Source organism: Cervus canadensis, chromosome 3 (assembly GCF_019320065.1).
Source record: "Cervus canadensis isolate Bull #8, Minnesota chromosome 3, ASM1932006v1, whole genome shotgun sequence".
NCBI classification, from domain to species: domain Eukaryota; kingdom Metazoa; phylum Chordata; class Mammalia; order Artiodactyla; family Cervidae; genus Cervus; species Cervus canadensis.
In genome coordinates this window covers 97276211-97293373 of record NC_057388.1, presented here as the reverse complement: position 1 = coordinate 97293373, position 17163 = coordinate 97276211, and the positions used below count along the sequence as shown (strand labels likewise).

Genomic DNA, 17163 nt, shown 5'->3' with positions numbered 1-17163 from the left:
ACCCTCATGGCTGGTGCAAAATGATACACCCACTTTGGAAAAGTGACAGTTTTTTATCAAGTAAACACACACTTATCATACGACTTGACAATCCCTCTCTTACTATTTCCTCAAAAGAAATGAAGACATACGTTCACACATACACTTATGTTCCAATGTTAGAGCAGCTTCACTTTCAGCAGCCACAAACTGGAAATCACCTGTGCCCATCACCCATCACCCAGCAGTACATTCACATGCTTTGCAGCAATAAAAATAACTACTGATAACATGCAACACTTGGATGCACTTCAGAAGCACTATACCACGTGAAATAAACCATATACAAAAAACTGTAAGATAACATATATAGGAAACACTAGAAAAGAAAAAACAAAACCTGAAAATCTATAGAAACACAAAGTAGATTAGAGGTTGCCAGGGGCCAGGGCTGGAGGGGAGAGGGTTATCTGTAGAGAACTAGAAGTGAATTTTCTGGGGTGATGAAACTGTTCCGTATCATCGTTGCTGTAGTGGTTATAGGACAGCATACATTTATCAAAATTCACCAAACTGTATATTTAAATGAATGAACTGTATTTAAATTATACTTCAATAACGATTTTAAAAAACTCTTCATTAATACTTCTACTTCAACTCTTTCTCCTCACAAACCTTTGTTCATATAATTGCTCACATCTACAGTTTCTTCTCCATTCTAACTGCCATTGTTTATAATCCTGGCCATTGTTTTCACTTAAATGTAATGAATGTCTTAACTAGCTTCTCCTTCCTCATATTAGGGGGTTTCCCTGATAGTTTAGATGGTAAAGAATCTGCCTGTGATGCAGGAGACCTATGTTCGATCCCTGGGTGGGGAAGATCCCCTGGAGAAGGGAATAACAACTCACTCCAGTATGCTTGCCTGAGAATTCCACAGACAGAGGAGTCTGATGGGCTATAGTCCATGGCATTGCAAAGAGTCGGACACGACTGAGCGACGGACTACTAACACAACACTTAATAAACCACTGATACTTTCTGTATAATAGTGGAAGTTGTATCTCAAAGCCTGTTGTATCAGCACTTCAGAGAAATAAGGATTCTGCTCATTGACATACTGACAGGGGCTTTGGGAAGGTAGTCATACATACAGAATCAGTGCCTGTCTCACAGTTCCCATTGATGAGGTTCACATTAGAGTAAGTGTTCAGTGCAGTCCATCAAACATTTTATTTCCTCATTCAGTTCAGTTCAGGCACTTTGTGACCCCGTGGACTGCAGCATGCCAGGCTTCCCTGTCCATCACTAACTCCCAGAGCTTGCTCAAACTCATGTCCATCGAGTCAGTGATATCCAACCATCTCATCCTCTGTCATCCCCTTCTCCTCCTGCCTTCAATCTTTCCCAGCAGCAGGGTCATTTCCAATGAGTCAGTTCTTCACATCAAGAGGCCAAAGTATTAGAGCTTGAGCTTCAGCTTTAGCATCATTCCTTCCAATGAATATTCAGGAGTGATTTCCTTTAGGACTGACTGGTTTGATCTCCTTGCAGTTCAAGGGACTCTAAAGAGTCTTCTTCAACACAATTCAAAAGCATCAATTCTTCAGCACTCAGTTTTGTTTATGGTCCAACTCTCACATCCATACATGACTACTGGAAAAACCATAGCTTTTGTCAGCAAAGTAATGTCTCTGCTTTTTAATATGCTGCCTAGGTTTGTCGTATTACTTCCTCATATCAATCCTCCATTCACCCTGCGTAATATCATCTAATATTTCTAAAATATCATTTCATAACAATTCCTTGCTCAAAATGCTTCAGAAGCATCCTATTACAAAATAAATCCAAAACTCTTACTATGGCATTAATTAAATGCCTTCTACATGCTAACTCAAAACTCTTTCCAACTTTCTTCTTACTTTAATCCATTCAGTTTATATACCCACTCTCCTCCCAAACATGCTTGTTTATCTTTCCTCATGCTTTCCCCTTATTTGGAATAATCTCTTACCCCTCTCTGAATACTCCCACCCTTTACAGCTCAGCCCAAGTTGTAAAGCTTTTCTCCTAGATGTTTTCCACTCAAAATCACAATGATCTTTTTCTGCTCTCTTAATGTATTTTTTTGGTCTAGGCACAATTAGCTGCCTATAAAAGATTTATCTAGGGAAAACTTGAAAAACAAATAGGTTCTATTTTAATGAGCACAATGAGACTTATGCATAAGTCCAGTAACTTACACATAAGTAGAGAGATTTAGGAACATTTAAGTCTAGTCAAAGATACCAATAATTACCACTGGAAATGACAGCTGTTATTAATAGCTCTGAATCCCTATCTATTATATTCAGTAAAATGTTTAAATAAGTAAATGTGACACTTGTCAATAATAGCAACCAAAATGGCTAATACTTTACCTAACTATAATAGTATTAATCTAACTAAAATGCCTCTAAAAATAGGATCTTAGATGTATAAGGATGTTATTTTACAAGCTCGTATCAATTATAGCACCATAACAATGATAAAGGTATAAATTATATATACTATGACAAATCTATTCAATATTAACAGCCATTTTAAAACAATGTGGTAGAAGAATATTCAGTAATATAGAAGGTAACATGAACAATTTACCAAATGATATGTACAGTTCAGGCTATTCACAGAAAAAGTAATACTGATGTTCACTAAGTATCTGGAAGTGCTCAACTTAACTGGTAATTGTGGAAACAACATTAAAAATAACAAGTTGCTTATTCAACTATCATACAAATAGAAGGATCTCATTTAAGAAAAACACAACAATATATGTCTATAGCTATATACATAGCTTTATATGTATAAAGCTCAAAGAATTATAACCAGTGGATAACCATGGTTATTACCAGTGTGAAAGAGATATAATCGGAGGTATCAGTGAAGGAAGACTTCGGCTGGCAGGATCTCAGTTCCCCAACCAGGGACTGAATCCAGAACTACAGCAAAGAAAGTCTGGAATCCTGACCTCTAGGCCACCAGTGAATTTTTTTTTTTAATCTACAAATATTAAAATTCACCTAAAGAAACCCAAGACAGATTGGCAAAGGGCTGTATTATCATGTCTTTCCTATTAGGACTATTTTGAGCTGCTCTCTTGTCCAGTATCTTTAGCAAAAATACTCAGCAGCATCAAAGCCTTATCTGATAAACTGTCTGGCCTCCTGCAGTTGTTGACGTTACACTTTACATAGTAAATGCATCTTATAACAATGCAAATTCTATTTTCCAAATTTTAAAAAGCCTTTGAATTTTGCTACATCTAAGATGAAGAAAAAATCCCTTTAAATCTATTCCTGGAGGGCACTAGTTCACATACCATGACTCAGAAAAAAATTGCTTACTGAGTCATTAGTACCTGCTTAACCTGATAATCAGTGTTTCAAGCCAATGAAGTCCAATTACACTGGAACATCAGAATGGAAAACAAACTTACAGGACGCCCTATTGCCTCCAAGCTATAACAACCCTAAACTAATAACCAACTTTCATTGATCACCTACAGAAGACAGAAGCATGACACTGCTAAGACCCCAGTTTGACAACCGAGAAGAAAATATCTGCTGGTCATACAGATAGTTGCTGCAGCCCCATCACAACCTTATCTTCCACCTTTACTAATTTCCTGAACCTACCAACAGAAAAGGATAGAGATTTAAGTCAGTGGAAAGTCAGTCAAGAGCTGACTTAACAACACAGAAACAGTATACTCAGATTTCTATAATCACCACTTATGGATACAGAACCTTCCTCCCAAATACCCTAAAACTGCTGATTCTCAACTGTTCCTATGGGATTTAAAGAAGAAGAAGAGAATTTATTTAGATTAAAGAGGCCAAGGACTTAAAAGGGCATGTCATGGCAAGCAATTAGAATTGTTAACTGCAATAAAGAAACTATTATTTGAGAGGAGAATCCTCTCTTGCCCTTTGAAAAACCACACCCATCAGACTGCTTTAAAAGGTTATTATTTTACATTTTTATTGTATTTGCAGTACCACACTACTACTGATCAACAGAACTTAAATACACTTGTGCTTTGTAAGTAGAATTTATTTTGTGGTAGTATTAACAAGCTGACCCAAACTGCTTTACCCAAAGTCCTACCCAAGTTGATCCTTAGGGACGAGATCTAGTATAAGGCCAAAACAAATAGAGGAAAACCAGCCCAGGAAGTTCTCAAGGAAGCTCGAATGCCTCAGCAAGTGTGGATGATGTTCTAATAATATGAAAAGCAGACAGAATCCTTAAAATTCCCAGACAGGGTGCATAAAATGCTTTCTGATATCCACTTACATCAGTCTCACATTTGAGGACACTTTTCAAACAATTCATACTTATTTTAAGTACAAAAATATATTTCCTTTCAACTCAGTTTAGTATATACTATGAAGAAGCCAATTTCATTGAAAGTTTGTTATGCCAAGATAGTGCCATTCTTTAAAACATAATTGAACAAAATAAGTTTTAAAAGCCATACCAAAATAATAGCAAGACTTTTTATATACTTTATTAAAAAGTATTAACTCTACTTCATCAAACTCCTTACTTATAACACTGCTCATAACTTTTACACCATCAAATCTACCCCTATCCTGTCTTTTAAAATAAGTATGAAGCTACTTAAGGGTTCAGAAAGCCCAAAATCAAAGCATCAGAGGTGGTATTCAAAATCTATGTGTTATAATAAGAAGATTTTAAAGTCATGATGTGACTTCATAACGGCTAATAAATGCCTGGCAGAATACATGTCTTCGTGTTTAGAGAGTCATTGAGATTCAAATAGTTTTAGCTGCAAGGTATCAGATATTGGGTTAAGCACTTTCATTTAGATTACTGCATTTATATCCAGTTCTAGGACAGGATGATCTTTCAAGATGCTGGGGTAAGAGAGTGAGAAAAATCACTAAAACAAATCTTCCAACCACCACATGCCATCCTATGGCCTCACAGGCTTAGAAAACATGTCTACACCCATCAAACCAAACCTCGTTTAATGCTCTAATCTAGAGTACACATGGCCTCAGGAAAACATACACAACCTAGAAATACCTAAAAACTGAACTGGAAAGTACTATACATATTTAGCCTCAACATGTGGAGCCTTAAGACTGGGAATGAGGAAAGTTATGGTGGTCTCTTTAAATTATATTCTACCTCCTGCCTACAATAACCAACAAGGCAAATGTCAAATGTCAAAACTTGGACTTAGCTATTTATTATTAGTGTACAACAACCATTTTGATATATTCTAGGTAGAAGTAAGTGTTGAATACTTATATCGCCCTTTTCCCAAAAAATAATTTAACAACTGATGCTGAATGCATACCGTCACATACTGCAGAAATACATGTTGCGGAAAATTCTTCAAGCGATGGGAATACCAGACCACCTTACCTGCCTCCTGAGAAATCTGCATGCAGGTCAAGAAGCAACAGTTAGAACTGGACATGGAACAACGGACTGATTCCAAATTAGGAAAGCAGTATGTCAAGGCTGTATATTGTCACCCTTATTTAACTTACATGCAGAGTACATCATACAAAATGGTGAAATGGATGAAGCACAAGCTGGAATCAAGATTGCCTGGAGAAATATCAATAACCTCAGATATGCAGATGACAACACCCTTATGGCATAAAGCAAAGAGGAACTGAAGAGCCTCTTGATGAAAGTGAAAGAGGAGAGTGAAAAAGCTGCTTAAAACTCAACATTCAAAAAACAAACACCGTGGCATCCGGTCCCATCACTTCATGGCAAATAGATGGGGAAACAATGGGAACAGTAACAGACTATTTTTTGGGGCTCCAAAATCACTGCAGATGGTGATTGCAGCCATGAAACTAAAAGATGTTTTCTCCTTAGAAGAAAAGTTATGACCAACCTAGACAGCATATTAAAAAGCAGAGACATTACTTTGCTGACAAAGGTCCATCTAGTCAAGGCTATTGTTTTTCCAGTAGTCATGTATGGATGTGAGAGTTGGACCATAAACAAAGTTCAGTGCTGAAGAATTGATGCTTTTGAACAGTGGTGTTTGAGTAGACTCTTGAGAGTCCCTTGGACTGCAAGAAGATCAAACCAGTCAATGCTAAAGGAAACCAGTCCTGAATATTCATTGGAAGGAATGATGCTGAAGCTGAAGTTCCAATCCTTTGGCCACCTTATGCGAAGAACTGACTCATTTGAAAAGACCCTGATGCTGGGAAAGACTGAAGGTAGGAAGAGAAGGGGACAGATGATGAGATGGTTGGATGGCATCACCAACTCGATGGACATGAGTTTGAGCAAGCTCTGGGAGTTGGTGATGGACAGGGAAGTCTGGCGTGCTGCAGTCCATGGGGTCACAAATAGTAGGACATGACTGAGCGACTGAACTGAACTGACACACTGTCACATTATCTGACAAGTGATATAACAGGAACTATGACAGACAATAAAAATAGGACAGAATGGGGGAAAAACACAAACCAATCATTCAATACAGGGTTCTATACTCCCCATAATTTCTGTTATCACTGTTTTTCAACTACCAAAGCTGTCTCAGTCCTTCTATCCACAAGCAACGGCTTCAGGATAAAGCACATCCTATACTCCTCAGGCAGCCTTCCCTTCTCCCTTAGGTGGTTGCCCGCTCCCCCTTTACATAACTCCTCTCCAGCCCAAGTAACAGCCAGACATACTAAAGACCACAAAAAGCCCACAAACTAGCCTCACAGGCTTTCCAACAAATCACAGAATTTATCACTAACATCTCTCTTGGACCCAGCCACATCTCAATGCATCCTATTTTTCTCCATATCTGGAAATCCCCAGCTGAGTTTAGCTTGCCCGGTTCTCTGAATCTTTCGATAAATACATGCTCCACAACAGGAGAAATGATACAGGCTCCCATGTGTACCACCAGCCACCCTGCTCACAGAAGAGAAAGGGCAGAACGTAAAACGTAGATGAACTGATGAGTTAAATGTATTAGGGGAAAAAAAAAACAATGAGTCAAGTACACAAAGATCTCAAACAAAAGCTTGAGAGCCAAATCTGGCCCTCAGATATATTTTGGCTAGCCCAGGAAGTGTTTGAGTCAGAAGCCAACATTTAAAAGTAAGAATAATAGAGTAAAATCCAGATTTCAGCATTCTTTTGAGAAATGAAAAGATTTGGCAACCCTAAGGCCAAATTCCTGCAAAGTTAACAAAGGCTGCTGGAACCGAGCAGCAGTGTCCCCTTTAGATAGGGCATGCGCTGTCTGTCCCCCGTTTGGAAGAATCCCCCACCTTCACTGTCCATCAGACTTGCTTCACTGATTGATCAGTGCACAGCTGAGGACATCTGAATTTGCTGCTCCTGAATTTCAAATACTAAAGTAACTACAGGACAGTAAACTACAGGGCAATACATATCCTCATCTGTTGTTTAACCGTACTCTTTTGTGAGAGCCTAGGCTTGGAGAAGATATCTTCTCCCAGGTCACTGTTGGCAAATAATTTTTCTTAAAGGGCTCCAAATAATCTGTTGTGGTCTGTAAGAAGACACAACAGTTAAGAAGAATATGTAACAAGTGATTGGAGGACCAAACATAAAGGCTACATGGAACAGAATGCCTGAAGGAAAAGATCAGAATCAGTGGGGTTGTCAATTAAGAGGTTAAAACCACACAGATGTTTACGTACAAAGAATTTATGACGTGTACAGAATAAGAGCAACTCTCTACAAGAATGATAAGCTTGAATTTGTTTTATCCAATGAAGTAATTCACTGCATAGGTCTAGCCCTCTCGGTAATCAGGAGGCCAGGTTAATATATCTGCCTAAAAGGGAGAGAAAAATATTGGTGTTTTAATGTATTTTTTTGCAAAATTAATCTGTTACTTGCTATTTCCTGAAATAAATTATTTTTCAGAAAAAAGAATGATATGTTTAAGTGACTAAACAGGACTTCACATTTAGATAGCACTTTAAACATTTTAAACATTAACGATCTATTTTTCATCTTATACTGACAAAACCTTTGTGTTATAAAGTTGACTAAGCAGACCTTACTTTCCCCTCACACATACTAAAGCATAAAAAAGCCAAGAGGTTTCACTAAGGTAACCCAGCTAGTTATGGCAAAGGGAAGATTAGAATGCAGCTTCATTAAATCATAATCCTGGGCTCTTTACACTACAACCCGCTGCTGCCGCCGCCCCTCATCCACTGTGGCCTACAAAGGGTGGAAAGCAGGTTCAAAGGATCCATTCAAGGCTCCAAAATTCCTCCCAATTTCAAGAATGAGACTGGCTCTTCTACTCAATTTTAGGTCCCCAAAGGAGAGTCATTCATTTCCACAGACACTGCATTTGTATGTCATATATGTTTTGTCTTCCCAATTATTTTTAAAGTTTTTCCAGGAGGCAGCAAATAACATGATTCTTTGTATGTCCAACATAAATACTCATATATTTTATTAGTTATATACAGAATTAAACAAATTATCTTCATCTCGTTCCAAGAAACAAAAGGTCAGAAATAACCTTAACTGATTTTCAGAAATGATGACAAGGACATCTAAATTATATGACAAATGGGGGAAAAGTAAGAAGAAAAGGTAGCTAGGGATACAAGTTTTATTTGTGTTTTATAAACCTCAAAAAACTCATCTTTTTGTCATATGCACAAAAAGTAATCAAACTTTGGTGGGTTAACATTTTGCAAATATCTAAAAGACTTTCTTTCAGTTAAAATATAAATATACATATGGTGCTTATATAAATAATTGTCATTTATGTATAAATATACATTAAGACATCTGCATATGCTCTCCTTAAACACCAATAAAAAATCTCTGCTGTTTAAGAGTGATCTTTTGTGAAGCCTGGAGCCTAGAGCTGGACAAGATATCTTCTCACAGGTCACTTAAAAGAGTCTGATGATTTTCTTAAAAGGTTCCAAATAACTTGTTAGAATATCCATACTTAACATTCACTGTTATGATATTCATGGCATGCTTTTAGATTTACATAAAACCTTGATGAAGCAGAATATTTTAAATCTCTACTTAGAATGAAATAAAAGAGACCGCAGTCAAAATAAAAAACTAGAGAAGAAATATAGTCCATTAATTTCAATGATAACAAGAGTAACATTTTATCCCTGCAAAATGACATTGCCTGAGTATATCCTAATCACATAAAACAATTTTGCCTATCAACCAACTTCTTTTGGACACTGGTTTTTCTATGCCAAGAACTATCTAAAAGATCCCCAATAAGATTTAATGCAAACTGTGAGGTTCCTTCCTTATAGGATATGCTGGAAATCTTCCATTTCCAAAGGGCAATTGTAACCCTTGGTTTTATAACCCATGGGGAAACAAAACATTATAGTAAGAGTCTTGGAGGGAGTAGAAACTAATAATTGAAACTCCTAATTTGATAATACTGTATATATCCAAAATATACATGCATAAATCTTTTGACCTAAAAAATTCCCTTCTAGGAATTTATTCTACAGATAAACTTGAAGAAGTGTGAAATGCCATGCTACTAAATAATTTACTGTAGCACTATTAGAAGAGCAAATTTTTTGAAACAATTTTGCAATTATGTGGGTACCAGTTAAATAAACTGTGTTATTTCCATACAACAGAATACCGTGTAGCTTTGAAAAAGAGAGAAAGCTCTCTTTGCCTGGATATGAAAAAATCTCCAAGATATAGGAAATGAAAAAAGCAAAGAGCAGAATCATGTATTCTGCAATATGTGTAAAAGGGTGGTGGTAGGGGAGGAATAATGTATACAGGAAGATACACATAAAATATCTTTGGGAAGGACACTCAAGAATACTATTTGCCTCTCGGAAATGAGATTAGGTAGGTGGACAAGAGAATAAAAGGAAGATTTTTCATTCCATACTTTTGAATTTGAACCATGTAAAATGTACTAGCTGGTTAAAACACTAAATTTAACCAATGTATTAATTTGTATAATAATTATAGACAGCTATTTCAGGATTTATAATCTGAAAACAATGCATTATAATTAACACTACAAATCACTGTAACAACTTTGGCTATTCTTTCCATCAGTTCACCCCTCAAGATATTATACAGTCACAGAATACAGAGCCAGAGAAGGGTATGAAAAATCTGAACTTCTCAAATTTACAGGGAAGAAAACTTTGGCGCAAAGACGTTAAATAACCTCACCAATGGATACAATTAGCAGCTGGCAAAGTATGACCTAGAACCTGACCCACATTTCAAAACGTTCTCGTATTTTCCTCCCCTCAAACTGTTTCCTCATTACCACAAAGAGCCAACAAGTGTTCACCAAGATCACCAAGAAATGACAGTTACTACTATAGCCACCCTAACTGCATTCTGAAGATAACATGAATGACAGGGCTAGTGTGAGCTGATATCCTATCTCTGTGAGATACTTTTCAGTGCTCTCAGGGGACCCACAAGAGGTAAGGTCTTGCTTCTCTTGGGTCATGTCTGAGCAAAGAGACAGGGGTAGTTAAAGCCATAGAATAAACATGGGGAGGGCATAGGAGGGATTTTCCAACAAAGTCAATTACACCAGAAAAGTTGAGAATAATAGTAAGCAACTTCACAATTACGTAATTCAAATTTATTTTTATATTAAAACAAACACTAATCTATTGTGGCACAGTTTATAAAATGCACAAGGATTTTTAAGGTAGACAAGGCACTTATAAAGAAACTTCATGCTGCTTCTGATTGATCCTGATCTCAGTGGCCTAGAAGGACACACATTCAAAATTTCTTAAACACTTAAGAGGCAGGAAAGCTTAAGAACTACTACACCAAAGGAATTAAAGCAGTGTTCTCAATGGCAGTGGAAAGAGCAAAGGATTAAGCTAAATAGACCTGGAAATGCAGTCTCATTTCTGACATCAGTACATGTGACCTTAGATCAGTTATTTAACCTTAAGCTCAGACCTGTTTCCTCATCTATAAATGTGGTCAATGTCATTTACCTTGCAGTGTTGTTACAAGGATTGTAGATAATGATAAGCAAACTGCCTACCAGAAGGAGTACAAGAAATGACAGTTACTACTATAGCCACCACAAACCTATCAGAATCTTCATTTGATCATCTAACCATTTATTTGGGTTCAATTTATTAGAACAAGATAATGTGAGCAATGGATGTCATAAGCCCTTCCTACCAGTCACAGGAAAAAAATAATAGGCCAACAGGATAAAATTACCTGAGTGAAGTTTATTATACTCACATATTTCATTTCAAACTTCTTAGCCAACATTTCCACTTCTTGCCTCTCTTGATGATCATCATTGAACGGGTCTTCTGTGTAAACGGGTTTTTTCTGATTCAAAGTGAATAGTAAAAGAAATAGAAGTATTAGTATTACTTCAATTAGAGTCGAATATATCTTTAAACTTAGTAAATGAGTCAATTTTTCCAAATATTAACAAACAAATAAATTAGAAGCATTAAAAGTAACTAAAAAAGAAACTAACACTGTAAATCAACTACACTTCATTTGAAAAATCCATTTTAATTTTAAAGAATTCAAAAATTAAAAAAAACTAGAAAGAAATGTTGGTTCATAGCAAAAATATTTGCAGTTTTAATGGACTCGTACACATTTTAAAGTTTTTCAACAGTTAAAAACTCAACAATTCAAACTGTCTTCAGTCACAAAAAAATCTATGGTTACCCCATCCAAAATAAAAAGGCCAAAGCAACCCAAGAAAATTAAGTAAAAAATAAAACAAACCACCTATAACTGTACTTTGATAACTTCCCAACAAAGATTAACCAATTTGGTCAGAAAACCTTTTGCTTCTAAAAGTTTATTACAATAATCATTTAATCATCTGCCCTAAGTTAGCACTGGAGTATCTGTAGCTGCTACAGCTTTTTGCTGAGGCCGAGCACAAACAAGCTCTGTATCACCTACATCCTGTCAATGAATATCCATACGACTTCTAAACAAGGCAGAAAAGTTCAATAGCTACAGATCACATTATCAAGGTTTTCTTTTAGCAGGAAGAGTTAAAATCTACTATAAAGCACAGTTTAAAACATACAGCTAGGATCCCGCATTTACCACCTACTGATCAAAATAAACAAAAAGACACATCACATCTTTTACTCAAGCTTACTATTTCACAGACACACTTCATATATATATATAGATATATTTCAATTTACAAAAAAAAAAACAACACAAGTAGCTACATATGGATAAAAATGCTATTTTTATCTAACTATGAACAACTGACTAGAAAGTTCATGGAAAAAAAGGCTAGATGCTTTAACTGACGTACCATCTTCAAGTAGTAATTAAAATGAAAGTACATTACAGCTGAAACATTAGACACAGATTTGCCCTGAAGGTCAAGGAAAAATGTAGAAGGGATGATGTTTTGCAAACTTTGAAACCAAGATATTTCATCCTGGCTAGAAAGGCTGAGACATGATTAATCAAAAAATATGGACAGAATGAATACAAAACAATTCATCATACTTAGGAGGCATTAGAATAAAAGGATACATTTTAAAGCTTAAAGGAATTTTTAAATCAATTTGGAAAATTATTATAATAAATAACATGTTTACAGAGTCCTTTATCCCAACAAGAGTTATCAAAGGAAAATATAAATATGACCTAAAGGAAACAAATCAGCAGAAAGGTGATGAAACAAGAAAGAAAAGAAATAAAACATAAACGAAAGAACAAAAAAAGAAAGCAAGCAAGCAGAAAGGTAGTAAAACAAGAAGCACTAGGCATGTTCAGGGTTCAGCCTTAACATGAGATTAGGGTTAGGGACAGTAAACAACCACTATGCCTTGCCATTATAAACTTTTCCCTCATATCACTATGGAGTCCAAATACTACATCTCATTACTGATCTGACCCATTTCTGTATGAGCAAATATAAACACATGAATAGATATTTTAAATAAGAATCATGTTATATACCATTATCAAATATTTTATATGTGGATTTTTACATAGGCAGCAAAATTAAATCACTTATTTACTCTTGATAATCTATAAAAATAAATTTAAGGAAACTGACTCACTTTCAAAATTAAATTATTTTTCAAAAAAAATTACATTTTTCAGGTGAAAAGACCTAATAATTAGTAAATACCAAAATAATCAATCAACCCATAGGCAAAATTGATGCAACAATTATTTCCTTAGATGTTAACCAACATCATTTTCATGAGAGCTTTCATATATGTTATCCAAAATATGCAGTATGACAAATAATGGAATACCACAGAATGCTCTGGTAATAGTATAATCACATTACCACTGTAATCATATATTTTTATACAAAATGCTCAATTAATCATGTTTATGGAAGATGTTTTCTGGTTAAATGATTTTCTGGTTTACTAAGAGTTAAAAAAGAATTTCTTGTGTATCAATTCCCCTGAGCCAGAAAAGGTGAACAAATTACTCTTTCAGGATAGAGATGATTACAATGCCTCCACCTCAACCAGGATCAATACTCTGCAGACAAGGTTAAGGGTTTACCTAATCTGTGTTCTGACAACTAGAGCGGGTTTTGTTTTCCGTATTTTGCCAAGACCTGCTCATTTGATTATGTTTTCTCTTATAAATAAAAAGTAAGTTTAGAAAAACTCCTGACTGCATTCAGTTAACTGGGGTTTTACTGTTCATTGTGTATTTATGAAAGATGATTTAAATTCACCCCAGTACAGATTGTACTCACATGTAACAGATTTTTTATACTTAAACATCTATCAAGTAAACTCTTACTGGGTGGTAGACAGCTACCTCAATGTTGCAGAAAGTTTTCTTCTTTTAATTTTACAAGATCTCTTTTCCTTCCCTTGCTACTCTTAACTTGCTACATAGTATGTTGTTCAATTACAATAAGGTAAAATAAGGGTTTCCCTCATAGCTCAGTAGGTAAAGAATCTACCTGCAATGCAGGAGACCTGGGTTCTATTCCTGGATCAGGAAGATGCCCTGGAGAAGGAAATGGCAACCCACTCCGGTATTCTTGCCTGAAGAATCCCATGGACAGAGGAGCCTGGCAGGCTTCAGTCCATGGGGTGGAAATAGTCGGACATGACTTAGCCACTAAATCATCACAAAATTTAAAAACTATTTTGAAAATATTCCATCATCATGAAAATAAACTTGACTCCTCCTGAGGGGAAGAAAAACCAAAGCTGGGAATCGCCACTTTGCAGATTAATTCTATTGCTTCCATTTTGCCTTTTCCTGGTTTCTCTTCCCAGGATTTCCTTTCATGGAAATGTGACAACTTCATTTAGAAAGGTGTTTTCTATACTTTCTTATGTAATAAATATGTTCACTGGGAATAATCATAGGAAAATCTGGCAATATGTTGCAAACACACACTGTATGTATAACTAATGGATATTTTGGTTCAGTGGAATATGTCAAATGACATATAGCTGAATAACTAGACTAATACACCACAAATTGATAGTGTAAAAGAAAAATTAAATGAATTATTCACCTTTCTCCTAGTACATGAAATTATTAGTTCTGATATTATCCAATTAATAGGGTAGTGTGTCAAAATCAACTTCATAATTAAAAGATACATATCTATTATTAGTTTATCATCCCAGGAATATTATAGCATAAAGATCATAACAGAGGTCTTTGTATTTCTACTATAACTCTTATTTCAGTTCAATTGGGCAGGACTTTCTAAATTTACACTATATGAGTTAATTAAGAATTCTGTTTTTATTAAGAACTGGTACTAGCATATGGAAAAAAGTACTAATAAGATGACATATGAGCACTTTGAGAACCAGCCGTCTCTTTGTAAAATGGGGATGAAGGTTTTTCTCATGCAGTTCTGCTGGACTAAACTCCACAAGCCACAATTAGAACTGTGTTTGGCACCCAGTGAGAAATCAGTAAATGTTAGTCCTTATTATGTATTCTTCCCCAATATAATCACCTATAATTTATGAAGCAGATTAAGGAGTACAACTGCAAGCCTTCTTTAGAGTAGAAGATCAAATATAGCACAATTTTTTGGAATAATGCTCCAGTCCAATATTCTCAAGATTCTTTGGAGGAAAAATATGCCAACACTTTATGAATAACAGGGGCACTAAAGTGAGTCTAAAGGGCAAAATGTTATGTGGAAATGACCAAAACGATCTCTATCCTTAACAATTCATTTTGGTTGCAAACATTTAGTAATGATTCGATTACACAATAGTATTTGTAAATAATGATCAAAAGATAAGCTAGCTTTACAACAAACAAAATCTAGTGACATGGTTTAATATGGTATTTTTAAACTAAGTTATTCATTTCAACTATAAAGAATCGAGGATGAAAATAAAACAAGTGACTTCTGGGGTCCATTAGACGGGTGCTAAAGCAAAACCTAATAAACAGCATAGTCTCTAAACAACAGAGAAATCTGTTCTTATTACTCTTACTGTCATTTCCCTTTCTACCTTACTTCTGAAGATCACCAACCAACAATAAAAATTACAGCTACCAACAAACCCCTCTCTTATCTCCATTGTTCACCAGTTCCACCAAAAGCATACCTAGATATTTTTTAATAAAGTTTTTAGAAATTCAAAGCTAACATTTTCATCACTCTCCAAAAATCAAATCACAATGGCCAAGTGCAATATCCTTCAGCTAGGACCAATAAACTAATGATATGTACACTCAAATATGAATATGGTGGTAAGCACCAAATAAAACGAGAGACACCCTCCCATTCAATTGCTGCATGAACACTAGAGAAAACAAAGCTTAAAAGGTTTACCAATATCAACACGAATGAGAAAAACAAGGAACCAGATAACTAGCCCAGGTATCCTTCATTCTTAAAGTGGAATCCTTAGTCTGAAAATGTTTAGATTACTTTAAAATCCCCTTCAATTAAGAAAAATACCCCACGCTCAGAAGCACATCTCAGCGCCCACAACAAACAGCGACGAAGGTGAGGATGATCCTGGAGGGGTTACACAATGTCTCTGCTTCACACTGGGGGGCGTGTCCCCCAGGTTTTCTCTTCCTTTCTACCGAAACGACTGCTAGAGGTCCGCAAGCAAAACCTAACAACGCAACTTGCAGGGCCCCCAGGTTTTTTCTGTAGAAGGCAGAGAGGAAACCTGAGGTTTCGAAAGGTGCAGGGGAAAGCCAGATCCGAACAGCGTTTGGAGCCGGAGCGGGAGTAGGATGCGGGAGGTAGGGGAGGACGGTCGGTGGAGCGGGTAGGAGCCTCGGCCAACCCAGGGGAGCAAAGGAAAGCACACCCGCTCGGCCCCTGCCCCTTCCAGCCACCCTCTGCGGAGACCCGAGACGCGCAAGGTGGGCGTCGGAAGGTGCAAACCACTGGGGGGAGGCGGACGGGTCTCGAGGCTCCCGGGGTCTGGGGGATGAGGGAGGGATCTTCTGTACCCGTTGTTCTCCACACAGCAACAGCTCCGGGTAACTGAACTCCACGCAGCTCTCGTCGGTGGGATCTTTGAGCACCAGCTCCAGGCGCACCGTCTCCCTCGGCGGCCTCGGCTGCGGCTCGGCCCGGGAAGCCGACTCCCGCGGCGGGGGCGGCTGCAAGTGCAACTGCGGGAGCGGCGGCGGCGGCGGCTCGGGCCTCGGGGGCTCGCGCTGCAGCGACATGGGCGGCTCGGCGCGGCTGACCTCGCGCTGGGGGAGCGGCTTCTCCCGCGGCGGGGGCTGCGCGTCCGACCTGGGGGTAACCTCCCGCGGGGCCGGCGGCTCCGTCCGGGCCGGCTCGCGGTACGGCTGCGGTTCCAGCCGGGGAGGCTCGCGAGGATACTCGGGTTCGCGTTCGGCCCCCGGGAACTCGGCCTCGCGCCGCCTCACCGGTGACAGGCTAATAAACGCTACTCTGCGTGGCTCCGCCATCCCCACTGTTCTGGCCCTCTGCCTTCGCTCGAGCCGGCGCTCGGTTCTACGCCGAGTTGTTTGCCCGCCTGCCCTTCCTTTTGCTTTCCGTCGCTTTTCTTCCCTCCACCACCCTCAGCCGTCTCCGCCGACGCCACCGTGAGTGCGGACTGTGCCCCCTTCCCCGCCACTATGTTCTGACGGGCACCACCGCCATCGCCAGGGTCGCCGCAGCCGCCATGTTGGATCCCCCACATAAAT

The 17163-nt window shown here is 37.7% G+C and overlaps 1 protein-coding gene across 2 annotated transcripts in view; it reads right to left on the bottom strand.

Annotated features, from left to right (window-relative positions):
• Nucleotides 1-17163, bottom strand: part of UBN2 (ubinuclein 2) — a 79693-nt gene extending 62530 nt beyond the window's left edge. For both annotated transcript variants that reach the window (XM_043463840.1, XM_043463841.1), the window contains exons 1-2: nucleotides 16453-17163; nucleotides 11263-11355 (exon numbers count right to left, since the gene is read on the bottom strand). In XM_043463840.1, coding sequence (XP_043319775.1) covers nucleotides 11263-11355; nucleotides 16453-16923 — 564 coding nt within the window. In that variant the 5' untranslated portion in view covers nucleotides 16924-17163. The remainder of the gene's footprint in view (nucleotides 1-11262; nucleotides 11356-16452) is intronic.